The following is a 23,039-nucleotide window of genomic DNA, read 5'->3' as shown; positions in this document are numbered from 1 at the left end:
GCCATAAACATTAGAATCATGTTTCCTGGCTAATTTACATGACTCTAAACTGTACTTATGTACATTAATCATCACCCTAACTCTGACATTTGAACTTCCCTACAGCTATGTCCTTCTGAAAGAGATGGAGTTTAGGCCTTCACTAGGAGTCTCTTGCCTACCACAGAATACTTATCCTTCTTACCCTTGAGTAATTCATTGATAAGCCAGCTAAGATAAAGTTCTGAGTATAAAAAAACTAGAATAAAACTATCAACTTTCCAAAATGTAATGTATCTCTATGTGCATATGCATGCACTCATGTGTGCATGTGAGTTAAAAATGCACATCTGCAAAAGAAACATGGCAAATATAGCATGATACATGTAATTATAAAATATGACACAGTTGAAAGGCTGTGCATGGTGGTTCATGTCTGTAACACTGGCACTTAGGAGGTTGAGGCAGGAGAATTGCCACAGTTTTGAGACCAACCTGGGCCAGTCTTGAGACCAGTCTTAAACACTGCTTTATAAAAAATTCAAACAAAGTATCAGACAGATTAAGTAAATAAAAACAAACTAGGAAATAGAAATTCTAAAGAATAAGAACATAGCATAATTTTTGTGATATTCTTACTAAAAGAAACCCTAAAGCCCAAACATGTATGTCTTCAAACCGGTGAGAACACACCAGGCAAATCTCAGTTGGCAGGACATACTCCAGAATACCTCACAAACACTTTTCAAGTGTCAGTCATGAGAGATGAGGAGAGACTAAGAAGTTGTCACAGATTAAAAGATATCAAGAAGCTATATAGTATCCTGGGTTGAACTCCAGAGCATAAAGACACTAAGGAAAATTGGTGAAATTTGGATGATACACACACATACATACTCTCCCCAGAGGGAATCCAAGGAGGAAAAGCAGTCGTGTGGCCCTAGGGACAATGCAAGGTAGCCTAGGGCAGGGTCACAGGTATGGCTGGTCCTTTGACAGCTCCCACCTCTTTAAGGGAGGAGCAGGTGTCACTGCCTTTTTCTCAGTGGCTTCAACAGCAGAGCTCTCAGCTGTCTTGCCTGACACCAAAGCCTTTTGTGAAGACATAATGATTGAAGGAAGCACAACTTCCTGGCGGCCATCACGAGTACAGTAGTAATTGTTGGACAGCTTGTGACTGGGGCCCACAGGAAGCTTAGGAGGTGGCTGGGTCCGCTTGGCGATCTCCTGGTAGCGCAGCTGCAGCTTCGCCTGCAAGTCTTGCCCAGAAGCCCAATTCTGCAGCTTCTGAATTATGCGAGTCACGGATGTCATGTTTCTTCTGTTCCCGAAATCTATATATTAAGCAGTAGTATATCATGATGTTAATTTCTTGCTTTAGGAACCAGTATAGCAACTTGGGCTTGTAATTCCACCATTTATGAGGCTGAAGCAGGAAGATTCCTGCGAGTTCTACATCAACCTGATCTACAGAGAGATCTTGTTTCAAAACTAAATCAAAACATTTCTTGTTTAGATAAATTTATTCTGAGGCCAGGTGTGGTGGCACATGCCTTTAGTCCCAGCACTGAAAGCCAGAGGCAAGAGGGTCTGTTAGTTTGAGAACAGCATGGTCTACATAGCAAGTTCCAGATCAGCCAGGGATGTGAAATGAGACCCTGTCTCAAAACAAAACTAACAAAAAGTAGAACAATTTACCCAGGTCATTTAAGATATTAATAGTGTGTGAAACTACTGAAAGATATATAAAAATGTTGTACCATTTTTATAATGTTTCTGTAAGTGTATAATTATTTCTAACTAAAACTTTAAATGAAGAAAATGCCTAAATAATTGTAAGGTATCAGCATATATTTGTTACTTTAAGAGAGTTTAGGATTGTTTCTTTTATTTAAAAAGAAAGAACTTATTTAGAGTAACCTATATTCAACAATAGTGGTGGTGGTGGTGGTGGTAGCAGCAGCCACAGTAATAAGAGTAATGCTGGAAGGACTATCTACCCTTTATTAAATCCAGAAGAGCTGGCTTCCCTTTTAGTATGTCAAATCTTCCCAAACAGAAATTGACCCACCCATTTAGGAATCAGGCAATATTTCTCATATTGGAAATAGATAATGAGAGGGGATAATCTTTTTTAAAAAGAGGATTTTAAAGTATATGCAATGTATCTTCCCAGGTATTCCGAAAGGACCTCATCAGTGCCATGAAAATTCCAGACTCTCAACATGTTAATCCTGACAGCTATTACCTCTTTACTGACACATGGAAAGAAGAATGGGAAAAAGGAGTCCAAGTACCAGCCAATCCAGATTCTGTTCCAACACCTTCTCTCAGGTATTGGCATGTTTACAACTTTGACTTAGGGAAAGAGCTCTCTTGGTTTTCTATGTACTTGTTGGGGAGACTTAGGAGTGGCTGTTTATTTCTAACATACAGAGTTAACCTAACTCACAATTTTGTCCTACTGGTTTGGTGTTCCCAGTGCTTTACACAAATCTGACATGAAGTACGATGGTCAGTATAAATTTGAATGAATGTAAGAATGAATAAATAGAAGACACAGCGTCAGGTAAAGGGCTGGTAGAACCTTTTGGTTATTATGACAAAGTATAGATCTCATTGTACATTTATTTCTACTACTGAATTAGTTCCCTTTTTTGAGATAGAGTCTCACTATATAGCTTAGGCAGGCCTTTAACTCACTATATAGCCCAGAATAATCTCAAACCAATCTTTCTGCCTCAGCCCCCTGAGTACTAGGGTCACAAGCATATGTTACCATGCCCAGTATATGTTAGTTCTTAAAGAGTAGAGATAAGCATCCTTAATTTTTCTGCATCCTATTTATGCTCTATAAGTGCTTATTGAATCACTTCTAGGGATACAGGCCCAAGCAGCCCATATTCTATTAAGGAAATTTACTAAACCCTTTTAAAACACATTCCAACCTTCATTTGCTTATCATTAATGCCATCTCCCACCTCCTAAACAGAAGAATACCAGTAATGAAACAAAAAGTCATATGTTCATGCCTTTGTTGTCATTTATTCCTTTTATTTATTTTCTTTACAACCTGGCTGCAGTTTTCCCTCCCTCCTCTCCTCCAAGTCCCTCTCCCCATTGTGCCCCCTCTCAACATTTGCTCCTCCATTTCTCTTCAGAAAAAGGGAGCCCTCCCATGGATATCAACCAGCCATGGCATATCAAGTTGCAGTAAGACTAGGCACCTCTTCTCCTATTAGGGCTAGATGAGGCAACCCAGTAGGAGGAAAGGGTCCCAAAGGCAAACAACAGAGTCAGAGACAGGCCCTGCTCCCATTGTTAGGAGTCATATAAGACTAAGCTACATAACTGTAACACATATGCAGAGGGCCTATATCAGGCCCATGCAAGCTCCCTGGCTGGCTATTCAGTCTCTGAGCCCAGGTTAGTTGGTTCTGTGGATTTTCTTGTGGATTCCTTGTCCCCTCTTCCTCCCGTTCTTCTTCAAGATTCCCCAAGCTCTGCGTAATGTTTAGTTGTGGGTCTCTGCATCTGTTTCCATCAGTTCCTGAGTGAAGTCTCTTTGATGATGATTATGCTAGGCTCCTGTCTATGAGTATAGCAGAATATCATTAAGAAACATTTTATGGATGTTTTCCCTGGTCATGTTTGATTCTATCCTAAGTCTCTGGGTTATCCAGTGTCTAGATCCTAGCACTCCAGACAGTGTCAGGGGGTAAACACCCTCTCATGGCATGGGTTTCAAGCTGGACCACTCATTCATTGGCCACACCCACAATTTCCTCACCACCTTTATAACAGCACATCTTCTAGGTCAAAGGTTTTTTCTGGATTGGTGTCCCAATCCCTCCACTGGAAGTCTTGCCTGGATGTAAGAGGTGGCCAGTTCAGGCTCTAAATCCCTCATTCCTAGGAGTCTCAGCTAGGGTTGCCCTCATATATTTCTGGGAGTCTCTATTGTACTAGGTTCCTAGCTCATCCCAGAGATGCCCTCCAATTCCAATTGTCTCTCCAGTACTTTCTCCCTTATTGCCTTATTGTAATATGATATGTCATGTTTGGTTTATACCTTTTCTGAAGGAAAAAGAGGAGTGGATTAGGGGGAGGTGGAGAGGAGGGACATCGAGGAGAGGAGGGAGGGGAAACTGTGGTTGGGATATATAATATATGATGAGAGAAGAACTTATTTTTAACAGAATGACATTAAAAAGAAAGAAAAATAAAATTTTAAAAATTAGGGAGTATTCTGCCCTTTTCCAGATGAGATTATATAAAATTAGTATTAATTCTTTTTACATTTATTTTTATTAGTTTTAATTACATGAGGGAGAGAGGAGTGTAAGTATGTGTACATGCATGTAGGTGCCTATGGAGGCCAGAGGCGTCAGGTCTCTTATAGCTGGGAATAACATGTGATAGTGAGCTTCCCAGTGGATGCTAATAACCAAACTCTGGTTCTCTCAAAGAGCAGTTACACACTCTTAACTGCTGAGCCATCTCTCCAACCCCAATTCTTATTTAAATGTTTGATAGAATTCTCCAATGAAATAATCTAAATCTAAAGACTGCTCTTTTGTTCTTTTGGTATTTTATATATAAATTTAACCTTTCATAGTTACCTAGTTCATACTGGATGACATTTAGTACTTGAGTTCTTTAAGGGATTAGTTTGTTTAATCTAAGTTGTCAAATTTATGTGTATGTATATATTCGCATGTTTCTCTCTGTTGCTGCTATATTTAAATTCAACAGTCTTGGCTAGGCTTTCACTTTCACAAAGATTGAGTAGATAAATTTCTCCCTATGACTTCCTTCCCGTTAAGTACAACTAAAAGTCCTGAGCAGCTTGTAAAACACAAACGTGTCTTTAATAGATCAAAAGAAGGTGACAGAAGATCTAACATTCTTTTTTTTTTTTTCCCCAAGATGAGGTTTCTCTGTATAGCCCTGGCTGTCCTGGACTCACTTTGTAGTCCAGGCTGACCTCGAACTCACAGCTATCCACCAGCCTCTGCCTCCCAAGTGCTGGGATTAAAGGCGTACGCCAACACGCCTGGCAATGTAACATTCTTGATACATACCTCTGGAACAACACAGCTGTGTGTTCCTTGAATTTTCTTTTTTTCCCCAGACTTGATACTGGAGAAGTTGGCAGCCAAGAAGCACCAGCCAGCAATTATTTTTTAAAAATCTGAGAAAAGCCTATTCTTCCTCATGACTGACAAAGGGACAGCCTAATTAAGGCAGAGATCTTTCAGGTGTTTGTTCATCTCCAGTCAAACACCATGAAAATACTTTGGGCTATCACTCTATCTTCTTCAGCACAGGAGCCTAGACTTTATCTTAACCCTTGCAGTGGTGATTCAACTCACCCAGGGTCAAAAGATTTAATGGAGAAACAATATTTTCATTTTTACCTGATAATAATGAGGATTCTTTCTTCCCTCTGTGGTGGTGTCAGTCAAGCCATCCAGTGAAGGCCTAGTGGGAGCCAGGACTTCCAGCCATACCCCATAAGTCGCAGAATATCCCTGTCATACAGGACAAGTGGTAAACTGTGACTTCTTGGCAATAACAAGACAGTGTCTTATATCCCAACTCTGAAGACCAACCTTAGTAGTTTTCTAGGGAAGCCAGACAAATCTAAAGGTTTAAATAAGGTCCTAGATTTTATAATACCCTAAATATATAGGTTTTAATAAGAAACAATTCATCAACAGTACTTTAAGGAGGCTGAGAAAGTAGCACAGTGGTAGAATACTAGCTTAAGATTTGGATTTGATCCTCAGTGCCAAAACACGCACAGGGAGGAGGGGAGGAAGGGAGGAGAGAGAGGGGGGAAGGGAGGGAGGGAAAAGGAGGGAGGGATTGCTTCAATAGTAAATATTCTACGAAATACGTTTTTTTGAGAACATCATCCTTGGTATCATCTTTTACTGCTTATTGTCCTATAACCCATATGTCATTTCCGTGTGCAGGAGATCATGTTGACTACTTTCAAAATACATGCAGATTTTATGTATTAAGTTGAAAGGAAAATGCCCCTTCATGATGCATGGCTACATGCACAAATCCTGCCTTTTAACTCCATTGCAGTATTTGGATATCTGGGTCCTGTGGACCTCTAACTACTTGTTTCAGTGCTGAGTGTAAATTGTCCCGAAACTTAGCAGCTCAGAGCACCTAGACTTGAAGTTTGAAGGTTACACAGTTGCTGAGGTTCAGGATTAGAAACCTTTAAAGGCCTTTTAATGAATGTATTTGTGTCCTTAGACTAGCATGACATGAGAATTACATGTGGCTTGAGTCTTTTTTTCCTTCTTCTTTCTTTTGGTTTTTCGAGACAGGGTTTCTCCACGTAGCCTTGGATGTCCTGGACTCCCTTTGTAGACTAGGCTGGCCTCGAACTCACATCAATCCACCTGCCTCTGCCTTCCAAATGCTGAGATTACAGACATGTACCACCATACCCGGCTGTGGCTTGATTCTTGTAGTCTGACAATCTCAGCACAGTCATATTCCTTATAAGCTCTAGGTATAAGATACAAAACTCTGACATGCACCCATTCTTCCTGACAGCCAGGTGGAGGCTGCATTCCTTTTTATGACCCAGCCTTCCGGTGCTCATAACATTACTTCTGCTGGTCAAAGCCATCATAAGCCACCTCCTACCAAAAGGGAGGAGAAATAATCTTCAGAACTTGAAGACCAGAGTCCCATTGTAAAAGAATATGTGGGATTAGGAAAATGCCATTATGTCATACAAGTGGTAACTTTCTCATCCACTAAGTTACAGAGCCTTTGGAAGAAGAGGTCATCACAAAGTAACAAGATTAACAAGGGGCGTTTGGGGAGACTATACCAAATATAAATTTATGAAGTCAGGGGTTGTGGTTCCCTCTTATAAATCCAACACTTGGAAAGCAGAGACAGAAGGATCAACATGAGTTCAAAGATAGTCTGGGCTTCATGGTGAGTTTACAGAGTTGAGACCATATCTTTTTTTTTTTTTAAGACAATTTTATTACATACTATTATTTAGTTAATTTTAAGATATCATTTCAAATCGTTAAAAAAATCTTTAATACTATGATGTTTATATAGTTTCTTTTGTTCACAAATAATTTTAGGCACTTATTAGCATAATCTCTAACTTTCAAATATCTAGATCAATTGAAAAGTCCCTGAGAGGTCACTGTCACTATCACTGTCACTGTCACTATACTTTGGGAGGCTTTAGGTCAGACAAGAATAATAGTAGTAGTTTTATTTTCAGTGAATCCTCAGTGACACAGCAGTGTCCTCTTAGGCCAGAGTTAGTAGTGTTCCAGCCACTCTGACATATAGGTCTGAAGAACAAGTGAATAGACCTTTCGGTAGAGCTATGGTTATGGGTCCTTTACCAAAAGCCAGTCATCTTAGAAAGTTACAGCAGCATTCAGTTGTACTAAAATATCTATATTGAAATGTATACTTAACTTGTCCAGACAAAATTACTTAGGCATCTGGGTTTGTGAATGTTTGTTGATTTGGTCAGTGATCTGATGCCATTCATAATCTCTCTATGTAGTCCATAATGGTTGGCAAAGAAAAAAAAATAAATCACAGATGGACTATCGTAGGTTTTCCCTCTAAAACAGTGGTTCTCAACCTGTGGGTCACGACCTGTTTGGAGGTCACATATCAAATATTTATGATTCATAACAGCAAAATTACTGTTACGATGTAGCAACTACGTAATTTTATGGTTGGGGGTCACCATAACATGAGGAACTGCATTAAGGGATCTCAGCATTAGGAAGGTTGAGAACCACCGTACTAAAGCTATAGTAGTCATATACATGTGCATGCTCACACATACATACATGCATGCACGTGAAGCAAAAGACACTCTTAAATGTTTTTTGATAGCCAGATGTGTGCGTGCGTACGTGCGTGTGAAATTAAATGAAGCTGTGTTTTAAAAGTCCTAAGCTAGGGATGCTAACATACCTATAACTCAGCACCTGGGAAGCTGAAGCAGAAAACATAGCAAGAACCTGTTTCAATAAATAAGGAAAATTGCCCAGGCATGGTAGCACATGCCTTCAATCCCAGTACTCAGGAAGCACAGGCAGATTTTTGTGAGTTGAAGACAAGCCTGATCTACATACCAAATTCCAGGAAAGCCAGTGCTACATAGTGAGACCCTGTCTCAAAAATCCAAAATAAAATAAAATCCCAAACTAACATTTCACAGATCTCCTCTATCATAAATTCAGTAACCTCTCCTTATAAATTTGTATTAATTTGACCTTTTACCCATGTGTTTTCTTACATTTGGTTTTACTGTTTCAGCCTTCAGATTCAGACTTTTTACTGAATGGAATGATGACTGAGATGATATCACCATTCTAATTATCGTTGTGATAAACATTGCATTGAAATATGATGTACACCCAGAAAATATAGAATGCATAATTGTGTAGCTGAATGAATTTTCATGAATTAAACATATTCATTTAACTGCCACTCAGATCAAGAAATAGAACATTACCAACACCCCAGAAGCCTTTCTTCTGCTCCTTGCCAGTAACTGACCTCCCTCACCGTAGGTAACAGTTTTGCCAGTTTTTGAACTTCATATAAATAGAATCCTATAGTATGTATTCATTTGAGACTTTTTTGTTCATCATCATTATGCTTGTGAAATCCATCCATGCTCTTGCATGTAGTAGTTCATTAATTTTTCACTCATGCATCATATTTCATTGTGTTAATATGCCAGTTTATCCATTTTCCCTCAGTAGACATTTAGATTGTTTCCAGCCATTGCAGAAACTGAACCTTTTTACTCGTATTTAATGTCTGTACATTTTTTATTAAATATAGACCTAGAAGTAGATTTGCTAGGCCAAAGGACATGTATCTGTTCATATCCTATACATACTTTACAACTATAATATCTGCTACCAAAGTGGCTTATATCAATTCTTGTCCAAGCCAGCAATGTAGTAACAAGGCTATTTGTTTCAGTTTCTTACCATCACTTAGATAGACCTTTGTAGACCAGTTTGGGGGTCAGTCTTTTAAATATTAGCCATTCTAATAGATAACAGTGATTACAACTTCAGTATCTGTAATAACCAATAAAATTTAGAGACTCTTAATTATTTATTTGCCACAAGGTAGCCTTATTTGTGAAGTATCTGCTTAAATCTTTTGCGTAATTTTTAATTGGATTGCTTGTCTTTTCCAAATTGGTTTGTTAGACTTTAATATACATTATAAATATAAATCCTTTGTTGTCTATCTTTAATTGCAAATATCATCTGCCTCATGAACTGCCTTTTTTCTCTCTTTTAATAACCAAAGTTTTACTATGTGTGTTTTTTCAGTCTTTTCCTTTTGTGTTTGATGACATTTGTGCTCATTTAAAATATATTTGCCTACCCTGATATTACAAATATATTCTCCTTTGTGTTCTTCCAAAAGCTTTACAAACATGAGCTTTATTCAAGAAAATTTATAATCTACCTTTTCCTTGTACAATTTAAAGCATTTGAGATGAATTGTTAGCTATAAAGTCGTGGTTTTTTTTTTTTTTTAAGAAAAGACATATCTTGAAAAAAATCAAATATTCTATAACTGCCTTGTAAGGCTATGCACCGGAAGAAGCATGGTATATTTGATTTTGAAGTCTCTGGAGAGTATGTGTTTTGTCCTTTTCATCTATAAGCAGACCTCTGAATACAGTTCCCAAAATTTTAGCTTCAATTAATGCTTAAGGTTTCTGCATTTTCCTCAAATATTTACTGCTTTTGGCTCTGAATCTCCTTATGATAGAAAAATTTAGATGTATAAATATATATAGTTATTAACTTTATTCAAAATAAATTATTTGGAATCATGGGCTTTGGGAAGAATGCTTAGAAGAAAATATCTACTCTCTACATTACATGATTGACTATATATATTCATATAACATGTATTGATATACTTATTACCCCTGGAATTAAATTAGCTCTCAAATCCTTCCAGAAGAATGGTTTTCATTATTTTATGATAATGTAAGTGTGTCTGTTTCTTTCTTTCTTTTAGATAACCTACCCCGTTCTTTAAAATTGCCAGGAAATAATAATCCAGATTTCCTCCTGGTTATATTTTCTGATGCCTCATCTGGTATTTAAACCATCAATTATAGAATAAGTTGTGGGCATGAAAATTTTCTGTTTCTTCCTTTGATTAGTTTTCTTGCCTTGGGTTCTTGGGTATCAGGAGGGCTATGGATTTGCTCAAGCTCACTACAAAAGTTGAAGCAACAGTAGGAAACTTTCATTCTATCAAGTTGCCCTGGCTCAGACCTATGGCTGCTCTCATATATGATTGGGAAGGCCTTAAGTTTGTGCAACTCTATGATCTCTTGGCTTTAAATCATTAGCATAATGAAAATAATAAGAAATATAACAATCACAAATGTTACTAAAACCTGATTTTATTATATACCATACCAAAACTTTATTTCATGTAAGTATAACCATACCAGTTTGGTATTACTTTAATACTTCATTATTGCCGTCCATACTTTTTCATAATGAAACTGAACTTTATATAAATTAAGTAGTTTTTCAGGACCATTTCGCAAATGAATGGCAGAAAAAAACAGGCTGTGTAAGTCTAGAACCTTTGCTCTGCACTACCACTAGTATTCTATCCATGGCAGAAAATCATGGGTTTTGCTGAGGTGTGTGTTTACTGACACCTTTGTGCAGACAACACTCATTACCCGATTTTTCTCTAATAAATACACTTGGTGACTATTAGGCCAAGAATACACATATATTAACAATTTTTAAGAGAATAAATGGTAGTAGGGTCTCAGATCTGTGGAGATGAATGAAGCATTACCATTTTCAGTCAATAAGTTCACAGCAGATAGTGAAGCTGAATTTGCAGAACCATTTGCTTCTAGAAAGGCATCTGTCATACCAGAGTGCAAAACAGGACATGCTCCCCAGTATAGCCAGATTTGTTTGGCTTATCCTGTCAGCACCTGAAATCTGTCATTCGTTGATTGTTGCCAATGTTTTCTATTGCTTTTCTAGGATTATATCTGAAAAGGTAAAGGAGGTTCTGTTTGTCCGGCCCCGGAAATATATTCGTTGCTCCAACCCAGAGTCTGGAGAGCCTGGCTATGTCAATACCAAGGAGCTGGCCGCAACAACATGCCGCTATGACCTAGATGACATGGACATCTTCTGGCTTCAGGAACTCAATGAAGACCTTGGAGAAATGGGTACGCTGTTTTCTTACAAGGAAGTTGTGCTTTGACTTCACCAGGGACTTCTTTTATTAAGTTGTTAGAACCCTGTAAAACTTGGCTTTCATCTTGCTTTCCTTTCTTACCTACCTGAAATTTCAGTTACTAGTTTTTATCAAGGTATATAAAATAATATTATATATATTCAAATACATAAAATATATTTACGTGTATAAAATATAACGGTTATTTGTGTTAATTTTAATCTATATTAAAATAGAGTAATACAACTTAAAAACCTTTCCTTAATTCATTGTAAGAGTACAGACACAGATGGCACAAAGTTTCATGAAGTTGCTTCATAATGCTGTTAGTGTGGCGATGATTGATTAAACTTCTGGTTGAAAGGATACTGAAACCCGTTCTTGGGTCAGTCCTGAAAAGCATTCTTATTAATAAGCTGAGCCAGAGGCAGAGATAAGTCTTCCAAGTGTTGAAGAAAAGGTCTATCTACAGCATTTAACAGCACCCACTACAAGTGACAAGTTACTCTGATCATTGTCCTTTAATAGAAGGTTTTTAATTTTGTTACCCGGAATTAAAATGGTTAGACCTATGGGAAAGTATCTCCAAAGTAGTTCTAAGCTGCCTTCAGTGAGTTTTCTATGTTAAAGCTAGTATAAGAATATATATATTTAAAAGTTAAAATTATATTAAATCCTCTTTGGCATGGTGAAGGCAGTTTTTTCTGGCAACAACTAAATCTTAGTTTTCCCTCTTTAAAACTTAGTGTGTTTTATTATCTCTTTATTTGTCCTCTAAGAAGAAGTGTAAATTATAGAGAATAAAAGAACAAAGGCAGAAGTATGATGACCTAATCAAGTGCCTAAGTGTGTGGTTTTGCATAGATATTCATAGATAACACAGTCATCACAATGCTTCCTTTGATTAAAAAAAACTGCCCTATAAGATTAATATTCTACATTAATGTTTACATCTTTGGATGAGGATTTTACTTCTTATTGTGGAGTAGTTTGATTTACAGAAAAAAGGACATTCAGTACAGAAAATACAAATGTATACCTCAGATATATTGTTTCCCTGCTAGTAATGTATTTCTTTGTCAAGATGAAGAAACCAGCACAGGTACTGTCACCATTAACTGATGTTCCAGACTTTATTGGGCTTTCCATTTTTTTCTCTACTGATCTTGTATGGTCTAGGATCCCATCCAGGACACCACATTTTATTTAATCTTAGAAGAGGTGTTTTGTGTATCTAGGGGTGAGGCCTTGTGGGTATTTTTCCCTGTCTACTTTAGGTTGTCTGTTTTTGTCATCCTTTTTCAACTCATGTTCAGGCAGTCACGTTGGTGAGATTTTATGGGTGTAGCTTCTGACATTACTGGAGACACAATCTGAAAACAAACTCCCTGGTCTTCTTGCTCTTAGAATCATTATGCTCCCTCTTCTGCAATGTTCCCTGAGCCTCAGATGGATGCTTTTTTTTGTAGATTTATCTATTGAAACTGGGCTCCACAACTCTGCGTTTTGATTGATTGTGGTTTTTCTGTAGTGGTCTCTGTTTCAAAGACAAGTTTCCTTAATGAAGACTACATTTATCTGTGGGTATAAGGACAAATGTTTAGGATATAGTTAAGGGATTGTGTGGTTTAGTAAAGTAATAGTTGTAGGTTCTCCTTCAATATACATGACTTTGCTTGCACTGAGTGATTAGCTAGGTTTCTTGTACCATTTATAGTTTCCTGTTGTTGAATTGTAAGTTCAGTTATAGAGCTATTGGTTACCTCCAAGATATGCATACCACTACTGCACCCTTAGGGTTATTTTGCCAAGCTCAACCCTATAGAAAGAACTGCAGGCAACTAAGGAATGCTGAGAGCAAGAGAAATAGACTTCCCCAGGGAAGAGCACAGTGATTAGTCATCCAATACTAAATGGTTAGCCCTGAAAACATACATATAAAGTACATTATACAGACTGATTTAAGTTTTATTTAGGAGTACCTGCGCACGCATGTGCATGTGTGAGTATGTGTACATATATATGCACGAAGCAACAGTTAGTGGAAAAAAGAGGCCATGAATCTGAAGAATAGGAAGGGTTATAGGAGAAGGTTTAGAGGAAAAAAGGGGAAAGGAGACATATCTTATCTCAAAAATAAACAAAGAGTGTTTTTGTTTATTTGAACTTTAGTTTTTAAATTTTTATAGACCAGCTCATTTTATTTTATGTGTATGAGAGTTTAGCCTATATGTTAGTTAGGGTTTCTATTGCTGTGATGAAACACCACAACCAAAGAGTAAGTTGGGAGGAAAGGATTTATTTGGCTTATACTTCCACATTGCTGTTCATTAATGAAGGAAGGGAGGGCAGGATCCTGGACGCAGGAGCTGATGCAGATGCCATGGAGAAGTACTGCTTACTAGCTTGCTTCCTCTCTAATGAATTTAGCTTGTGTCAAGTTGACACACAAAATGAGTCATTGTGTATGTACTACATACATGCCTGGTGTCTGCAACGGCCAGAATCCTTAGAACTGGAGTTGTGAATTGTTGTGTGTCACCATGTAGGTGTGGGACTTGATCCTGAGTCCTCTGGAATAACAAGTACTCAAAACCATCTATCTAGCCCCTTAGAATAGTCTTTTAGGAGGGTATCCTTGTGTAGAGTTTTTCCTTAGGATGAATGATATTGTACTCACCCAGTTTAGAGAGCTTAAAATAAGCTTTTAAAAATATTATTAAATTAAGCATTTTTATCCAAATTAAAGAATTTTAAGTGTGTGTGTTGAGTACATACTGGGTATTATACTAAACAATGAGCAAACATCCTATCCTTACAAGGTAATAAATTTGGTACTATTCTTATTTTACAGATATAAGAACAGTAAAATAACAAAGTTTATATAGCTAATATGAGACAAAGTTGGAATTTGAATCCAAGTGCTTTTATCAATACACTGAGCCATCTCACTAGCCCCCTGACTAGAATTTAAGGGGAAATGAAAGGGTTTATAATATTTTAAGAAAATATATTTCTCCATTAATGTATCAAAGACTGTTATTATTGATGTTAGAATTTCTCTACTTAAAAGATTCCTTGAAATCTGGTTGCTTTAGATCAGAGAAAAGATGGCTTTATCCTTTAGCATTCTGCCTGCATTAGATGATTTGGGAATGACAGCTGACTGATATGTTGGCTGATTGTTTTTATTTCTGTGCAGGTTATGGGCCAATTGATGAAAATCTTATGGAAAAGACAATAGAAGTTCTGGAACGCCATTGCCATGAAAATATGAACCATGCTATTGTGACAGTGGAAGGTCTAGGAATAGAATATGATGAAGATGTGATCTGTGATGTCTGCCGGTCTCCAGACAGTGAAGAAGGGAATGATATGGTATTCTGTGATAAGTGTAACGTCTGTGTGCATCAGGTTAGTACAAATGGAGAGCATCCCTTCATACAAGGTCAACATTAATGTCAAAGTCAAAGGACAACTTTTAGGCATTGGTTCTTCTAGTGTTAAGATTCAGGACACTAAACTCAGATCATCAGGCTTTGCTCAAGGGCCCTTATATGATGAACCAACAATCAGAATTTTTGGAGTTCAGTAATTATTATTTATAACACCCATATCACCAATGTCTTACATTTAAAGGTGAAAATAAAAATTAGACTCTGGTGGTGTGGTGGTGCATGCCTTTAATCCCAGCACTCGGGAGACAGAGGCAGGTGGATCGCTGTGAGTGCAAGGTCAGCCTGGTCTATAGAGTGAGTCCAGGACAACCAAGGCTCTGTTATGCAGAGAAACCTTGTCTAGAAAAAATTAGATGGCTGTTGTTTAGAACTTTCTCTAGAAACACTACTTCTTATGATCCCTAAGCTGCTTTACCCATCCCTGAGAGGCTAAACCTAGGTTTTTATTGTTTCACTTCATGTATAGACCATTGGGATTATTCATTTGATTTAATCAAAGAAGTCCCTATGCTTCTTGCCTAGGAGACTCTGCTTTGCATGGAAGATTTTTCTCTGCCTTAGAATCTCTAGGATATCATCACTGACCCATGATCAGAAACTTATATATAGAAAGCAAGATTTCTTATTTTAGTACCCAAGGCCCTCCCTATATACTATTCCCAGAAACCTAGTTCAACCCTACTTTTAGAAACCACAGGATTCTAGGACTCTAAAGGACTGTCTTAATGCCTTAGTTTTACAAACAATGTAAGGAAAGGTTGTTAGTTATTTGACATTTCTTTCTATCACACTGTCTTATTAATAATGATAATGTTAGTGATATCAGCACTTATTTCAACTTTTATCCAAATCCTGGGCTCTATGCTCTGGTAAAGCAAGGTCACATGTGGTACAGTGATGAATATTGCTAGCATTATCCTATTTCCATTTTATAGCCATCAATGAATTTAAAAATCTCTTCTTAAATTGTGAAGTACTTGCTGCCAAAGCATGAGGGACCTGAGTTGCCAAAACACATGTAGAGAACTGAATGCAGGGCCACATCTGTAATCCCAGCTCTGCAGAGGCAGAAGACAGTAGGTTCCCTGGTACTTGCTGGCCAGCTAGCCTAGCTGAATTGAGCTTCAAATCCATTGAGAGACCCTGATTCGATAAACAAGGTGGAGAGCGATTGAGGAAGATAGTCAGCATTGACCTCTGGCCTCCACACACATACAAGCACCCATGTACACATTAGCATACCTATACACAATCTTGTCTTCTACCTTAAGTTATCAAAGTATACATATCTTCCAAGCTATAGTTCATTCCAGTTCTTGATTTCTCCTACCTGAATTTTTACTCTTCTGAACATGCTTATTTTATTCATATTATTATTAATTTATCTAACAAATATTGTTTACACACTAAGCATCATCATTGAGCTAGGACTGTGCTGCATTATGATGACATAGTGATGAAGAGCCAGATATCCTTTCTGGCTCACCCCCAGAAAACCATAGTGTAATGACTAAAAAGAAACTGTCAATTTACTGTAGTGTCCAGGTTCTTATATAGATTCTAAATCCATGCTACTGTGGTAATAGTGCATGGAAGACATAAAGATCAAAAACAACTTCCAGCAAGTGGCACTTATGTTGAATTTTAATGACTAAAAACAGATGTCAGTTAAACCAGAAAGGTCTGTTCAGTCAAAAGACAATATAATATGTTCATGGCAAATCAAATAGTCAAGAGTGAACAAAGTATATTGGAAGCATCTATGAGTACTTTAAGAATGGAGGAGTAGAGTAGCAAGAGTCAGGAAGCTGGGGGTACGGAAGGAAAAAAGGCACACATGGGAAAGGTCCCTAAAAGGATATTTGTATTCTAGAAAGATCATTTTGACCAAAATGACTACACTAATGAGCCTGCATAACATAGGAGATAGAAAACAACCAGGACTTAAAACTTCTCAGGGCTACTTCACCTTAACCTTGTGTATTGTAGGAAGAAATAAGATTGTTTTTTGTCATCAGTTATCATTGTCACTGTTCTATTGTTATGAAGAGACACTATGACAAAGGCAACTCTTAATGGAAAGAAAGCATTAATTATCTGCGGTTTTAAAAGTTTATTCCCATTATCATCATGGCAGGGAACATGGTGGCATGTAGGCAGGCACTGGAACAGTAGCTAAGAGCTGTATCCTGATCCATAGGCAGAGAGAACGAGACTCTGGGCTTGGCATGGGCTTTTGAAACCTCAAAGTCCACCCTCCCCCTCCAGTGACACACTTCTTTCAACAAGGCCACACCTCCTAATCCTTCTGTCCTTTCAAATACTGCCACTCTCTGGTGACTAAATATTCAAATATATGAACCTATGGGGCCTGTTACTATTCAGACCACCACACTGACTTAGCCTTTTTCTTCACTTAGTTGTATCTCTAAAATAGTTTGGAATTTATCTTCATTGTATCAGTTATTCACATTGCTATTATATTTTCAGTAGAAACAAAAATCTCTATGACTTGACTATGAATTTAAACTATCTGATAATACAGAGCCATGGGTCCTCTCATAAAGTTAATTCTAAAATTAGAAATTGCTGAAGATTTCACTTTTATCTGAAATTCTGAACCAGAACTGATTTGAGAACAATATCAGAATTTAGCTAATATGAGGCTATTTATATGTTTTTACATATTTTATACAAATACTCATAGAAAAATACTAACACATTATATTATGGTATAATGCAGTAAGTCCTACTGGGCTTATATAATATACTATATATATAAAACTTTTCTAAGATCTGAACATTTCTGAACTAAATATTTCTTATTAAAGGATTTTCAGATAATGATAGAATCTGTAGTACGCTTGAAGAAAATAAGACAGAGGTCATCTGTATATATTTTCTATGTTTGTCTTTTACAATTAGGACAAAATATTAGTGAATTATTTTCAGGTTCTTTGGCTAACAAAATTAGCTGTAACATAATAATCCACCCCCAAATTATGGCATTTGTTTCAGAAATATACCAAGTCACTATAAGTGATGGCCATCTCACACATTAACAATAGCCTTGCAGACTATAAACTGATATATGTGGATGCTGGGTATTTATTACAACATGAAATTTCATAAAAGGAGATACCAAGATGGTTATGGCAGTATACTTGAGGCAGGAAACTCATGAGTTTGGTGGGCCAATCTGGGATGGAAATAAATATATCTGTCTCAAAAAACAGGAAACATACGAATAAAATGCTGAGATTCTTATAAAGTGGGTGTCATTTCTATCATAAATAACTACTTTGGTTAGAGCTCCCCCTGTTGACTATAAAGTCATTTAAATGATAATTTTAGAGTATTGGTTTACTCTCTAAAAGAATCATGGCATATTGGCATCTAGATTGATTAAACATAATTTACCTTCTTTACTTCACCACATCATGTTTATTGTTTGTTCTTCAGTGACAACAATACATTCATACTTTAGAAGTTTATATCAACAGACTTTAGATTTTAACATCATACAACTTAATTTTTTTAAAGTGTGTGAAAGTTAAAACTATTCCAAGTCTTTTTGTATATATATCCATGTCTACTTCTTAGTATAGAAGTTGAATACTTAGACTGATATTAGATTAAACTTGCTAATGGTACATACTGTTAGGATTTTTATGTCTGACATGAATATTGTTGACACTGAGTCTAACATCCTGAAATTATGCTTAAAACATATTAGCACACATGCTATTTTCTCAGCAGAATTCACAACCTTCATCATTTGTGATCTATACAAAGTTGAGAATCACTATGATATATAGCCTTTTATCTATTTTGTGACAATTATTTCTATAAAGAGGCTCACTGTAAATTGTTTTGTGCTTCATAGAATGACCAAGAACATTCTTAGAACCAAGCACTGGCCCCAAACAGGCTCTAATTTTGGGAGGAGTTTTTTGTCATTCTCTGGCAACATTCTGGGCCTCAAAGAAAAAGAGTCTCAAAGATAGGAACTTTATAAAATGATGCCCTGCTCATATGGGAGCCAGTCTAGTTGGAAGTCTACCTTAAGTTTTTGAGCCAAATTATTAATTTGTTCTCACAACACACCTACTCAAAGCATGGGGAAGGGGCATTTGAGCTAAATCAGTGGTGAGAGTTATTCCTAGTGACCTTCCGTTCTCACTCACTAAGATTATGAAGCAGAAGAGCAAATGAGAAAAGTAGATGCTGACTGTGTAGTTGATGAGGAAAATCATGTGAAGTACAGGGTGGGGGTCAGACAGTAGGGCAGATAAAAGAAGCCAGCGTAGCCTGAGTGGAGTTTGGGAATGTGGGCTAGAGTTTAATCCAGGTATGGAAAGTAAGAAAATCTTAACTGTACAAAGAGAAGATGATCTTATAGACTAGGGAAACTGCCTAGCAAGACACATGGACATGAGAACTAGAGTAGATAGTTATGTAGAAAACTGAGAGACCTGCTTATACAAATTGGACGCCATGTGTTTAACTGTGATGGGAAGTCAGAAGAAATAGTAAGGTATAAGTAGGTGAAAACTTCAGAGCAAGGCCAGCAAACCTTTTCATTAAAGGGTCAGAAACACTTTAGGCTTTGTCAGCTGCATATAGTCTCTATTGTATGTTTTTTCCTTTTCTTCTTAGGACTCCTTAATATGTAAATAACATTCTCATTTTGTTAGCATTATAAAACAGGCCTTAAGCAGTAACCATCACCTAGTGTAGATGATGGTGGTCAAATGAGATAATAGGAAAAATCCCAAGAGGATTTGCTGCTGTGCTTGATTTTAACTGAGAAGAATCTGATAACTAAATAAAAAGGAAGGGTTAAAAATGTGAAGAATGAGTGTAAAAAAAAAAAAAGAAGAAGAAATTCTAGAATAGTGTGACAAGAAGTTGGATGGAGCAGTAGTCGTGAGGATGGGGACTGAAAGAATGCTCAGCGTCTGGGCCTCAGTGTAAGAAGTAAATGCAAACATGGGGCCAGTGGATAAAGATAAAGTGGGTGATAAAAGTCCAGGAATTTGGTCTGGAATATGGAAAAGGAAGCATGGTATGGAATGGAAAGGAAGAGATTAGAAATGGATAATGATAACTCTTAATGGATCTCACCTTGGAACCCACAGAAATTTTGGAACTGCTAGGTTGAATCAGTTGATGATATAGGGTATATTTAGCCATGTGAGGAACCTAGAGGCACCCATGTACCTTCTGAAATAGAGTAGAGCAATAAACAAAGGAGAAATGGACAAAATTGAAGATGAAGGCATCTAGAAAAATTTTTAAGTAATCTTCTATATCTGTGAATTATTCTTTTATTTTCCAATATCATTCCATAAAGAATTTAAAAGGCTCCCAGAATTCATCATGTATTATTGTGATTCAGTTCACAAATATCCTTTTTATTCAATCAAAGCAAATAATTTCTATAACTTGCTGAATGTTTTTATGTACCATGTACTATTAGGCTTTATAAGCATTAGTTTATTTGTATTTGATAAGTTTTACTATTTTCCAACAGATTTTTTTTCTTGATCATAGCAGTACATGACATGTTGAAGTTATTCCATTATTGCTTAGCTGACCTGTTACATAAACATTGAAGTTTGGAGAATGGGAAAATTATTTTAATGAAAATTATAAAAAGAAAAATAACTATAATCCAACTCTCAGTTAATTCTTGAGCCAACCATGGGGTGAATCACTACCTAGTCTTTTTCTATCTTCCTTAAAGTTCTCATAGGTAGGCATGCTAATCTTGGTTCAGATTCCGCTACAAGCTTGTTTTTTTAAAGAGAGTTTAAAAATTACTAAATCCTGGATATGAACTTGTTCAGCTACATTTGTCCTTCTCCCCAAAATAGAGAGTATTCTGATAACTGTATCAATGCACCGTGTTAATGCTAATAGAAAGATACTGATCATTCTTCCTTCTTTTCCTCATGCCTCCCTACAGGCTTGCTATGGCATCCTCAAGATTCCAGAAGGCAGCTGGCTATGTCGCTCCTGTGTGCTGGGCATCAATCCACAGTGCATTTTATGTCCTAAGAAACGTGGAGCCATGAAGACCACCAGGACAGGGACTCAGTGGGCTCATGTCAGCTGTGCCCTGTGGATTCCGGAAGTAAGTAACTATCCAAATTTGTGCCCATTTACTCCAGGGTGCCCTTCTTCCCATGATGTTTAGACAGACTCAGACTGGTCTTGGAAATGCTTCCTTTTCAACTGTATTTCTGAGATTTCTATGCTGCCTCAGGTCTTCTTGGACAAAACTGCATTTTAGCCCAGACTTATGTATTTGTGGGTGATAGTGGTATTTGATAAATTTTTATGAGAGAAGAGGCATAAAAGTTCTAGGTGTGTGGCTGGAGGTGGCTTAGCTGTTAGGAGCACATACTGCTCTTACAGAGGATCCAAGTTCTGTTCCCAGCACCATGTCAAGCAGTTCACAGCTAACTGCCTGTAACTACTTCCCAGGGAACGATGGCGTCTGGCCTCCAGAGGCACCTGTACACATATACACGTATGCATACACATGTATATGCATAGTTTCAAAATAAATATTTTAAAACTATTTACTATTTTTTAAGTAGATTGCTTTTTAAAAAGACAAGGGTCTGAGAGACAACATTTTTAAAGTAAAAGTTACCTTAAACTACCTGTAGTCACAAATCAGAATAAGACATGAAATATCACAGAAACATACAAATAGCATCTGGCTGCCTCAGATTCCTTTCTTTCCCTATTTCCTGAGAGTAACAACCATTTTAATTTTATCACTCTAGATAAGATTTGTCTGTTTTTAAGCTTCATTATAAATGGAATTCGTATAGTAAGTATTCTTTTCTGTCTGGCTAGCACTCCATGTTGTAGTATGTATCAGTAGTTCATCAATTTACGTTGCTTAGTAGTTTACCATTATATGTATAGACTATCCATTCTGCTTTGGGTCTCTAATTTTAGGCTGTTACAAATAAAATGAGCAATCACTCTTGCCCACTGTAGTGGTTGTCCTTTACTTTGTTTTTTGTTTGTTTGTTTGTTTACTTTTTTAAAGACAGGGACTCTGGGCTAGAGAGATGTCTCAGCAGTTAAGAGCAGTTAAGTCCAGAGGTCCTGAGTTCAATTCCCAGCAACCACATAGTAGCTCATAAACCATCTAGTTTATGAGATCTGGTGTCCTCTTCTGGTGTGTAGGCATACATGTAGGCAGAACACTGTACACTGTATATGTAATAAATAAATAAATCTTTAAAAAAATAAAGACAGGGACTATATTACTGACTAGTTGCCCTGAAACTCACAAAATCCACCTACCTCTGCCTCCCAAATTCTGGTATTAAAGGCTACCACACCTAGTTGTCCTTTACTAATAAAGCTCTTTTGGGGACTTAAACTCAACATATACCTAATACTTTTATTCAAAATTCTATTCCTTGTTATCTACCCTATCCTTTAGTTGCAGGTAGTTATTCACTAACTTAATTATAATATGACTTCTAAACTGAGCATGGTAGTACATTCCTATAATCTCTATACTTGGGAGGCTGAGGCAAGAGGATTGAGATCTTGAAGCCATCTTACATAGCCAGCCTACATAACCAGACCCTGTAAACAAGCAAACAAGAACAACAGTATGGGGTAGGGTATAGTAAGTGGTAGAGTATTTGCCTAACATGAACAGTGCAACTCTCTAGTACCAAAAAATGAAAATGAAAAAGGGTTGAAGCCAGGCCTATTATCATAAAGCCTGTAATCTTGCATCTTTGGATGGAAAAGCAGTATCATCAAAAGTTCAAGCCAACATGGGCTGCATAGCAATCTCAAAGCTAGCCTAAGCTATAGTGAGACCATGTCTCAGAGAGTATTCACTAGGGATGTGCAAGCCCTGGGCTTGATCCCCAGCACTACACACATAAGAATAAAACCAATCACCTATAATCCCAACATTCAGAAGGTTAGAATAAGAAGTTCATGAGTTAAGGGCCATCCTGGGCTACAGAGACCCTATCTCAAAAAGAAAACATAAAACTTCACAGTTAATTAACTTTCTCTTAGGTCTTCTAATTCTTGATTTCTATTTTTTTTATTCTTGATTTCTGAAACACTTTTAATTATTAAAGATCTCTCTTTCCTGATCTAGACAGAACGTGTACTAGAAGAATCATCTTTGTTTGATAGTTACTTACTTTTTAAAGCCTTTTTCTTTATGGTCCTGGAGAGATCATCCAGGGGTTGAGCACTGGCTGCTCTTCCAAAAGACCTAGGTTCAAATCCCAGCAACCACATGGTAGCTCACAA

At 37.1% G+C, this 23,039-nt stretch overlaps 2 protein-coding genes across 3 annotated transcripts in view; one reads left to right on the top strand and one right to left on the bottom strand.

The window, feature by feature from the left end:
- Positions 1-23,039, top strand: part of Jade3 (jade family PHD finger 3) — a 42,963-nt gene that overhangs the window by 8,351 nt on the left and 11,573 nt on the right. The window contains exons 3-7 of one of the 2 annotated variants that reach the window (XM_051141094.1): positions 2,156-2,313; positions 8,499-8,576; positions 11,067-11,257; positions 14,468-14,679; positions 20,695-20,862. In XM_051141094.1, the coding sequence (XP_050997051.1) occupies positions 2,156-2,313; positions 8,499-8,576; positions 11,067-11,257; positions 14,468-14,679; positions 20,695-20,862 (807 nt within the window). The remainder of the gene's footprint in view (positions 1-2,155; positions 2,314-8,498; positions 8,577-11,066; positions 11,258-14,467; positions 14,680-20,694; positions 20,863-23,039) is intronic. The other variant, XM_051141095.1, reaches the window with a different exon arrangement.
- Positions 926-1,293, bottom strand: LOC127184743 (NADH dehydrogenase [ubiquinone] 1 alpha subcomplex subunit 7-like). Its single transcript, XM_051141097.1, has one exon. It carries the CDS (start codon positions 1,291-1,293, stop codon positions 952-954), a length of 342 nt encoding a protein of 113 aa, XP_050997054.1. The 3' UTR covers positions 926-951.

This window comes from Acomys russatus, chromosome X (genome assembly GCF_903995435.1).
Source record: "Acomys russatus chromosome X, mAcoRus1.1, whole genome shotgun sequence".
Taxonomy (NCBI): Eukaryota; Metazoa; Chordata; class Mammalia; order Rodentia; family Muridae; genus Acomys; species Acomys russatus.
Note: the sequence above shows the minus strand (reverse complement) of the source record. Positions and strands in the feature narration are given on the sequence as shown.

Excerpts from the sequence above, each read along its gene's own strand:
- LOC127184743 (XM_051141097.1), bottom strand. The coding sequence starts at position 1,293 with ATGACATCCGTGACTCGCATAATTCAGAAGCTGCAGAATTGGGCTTCT.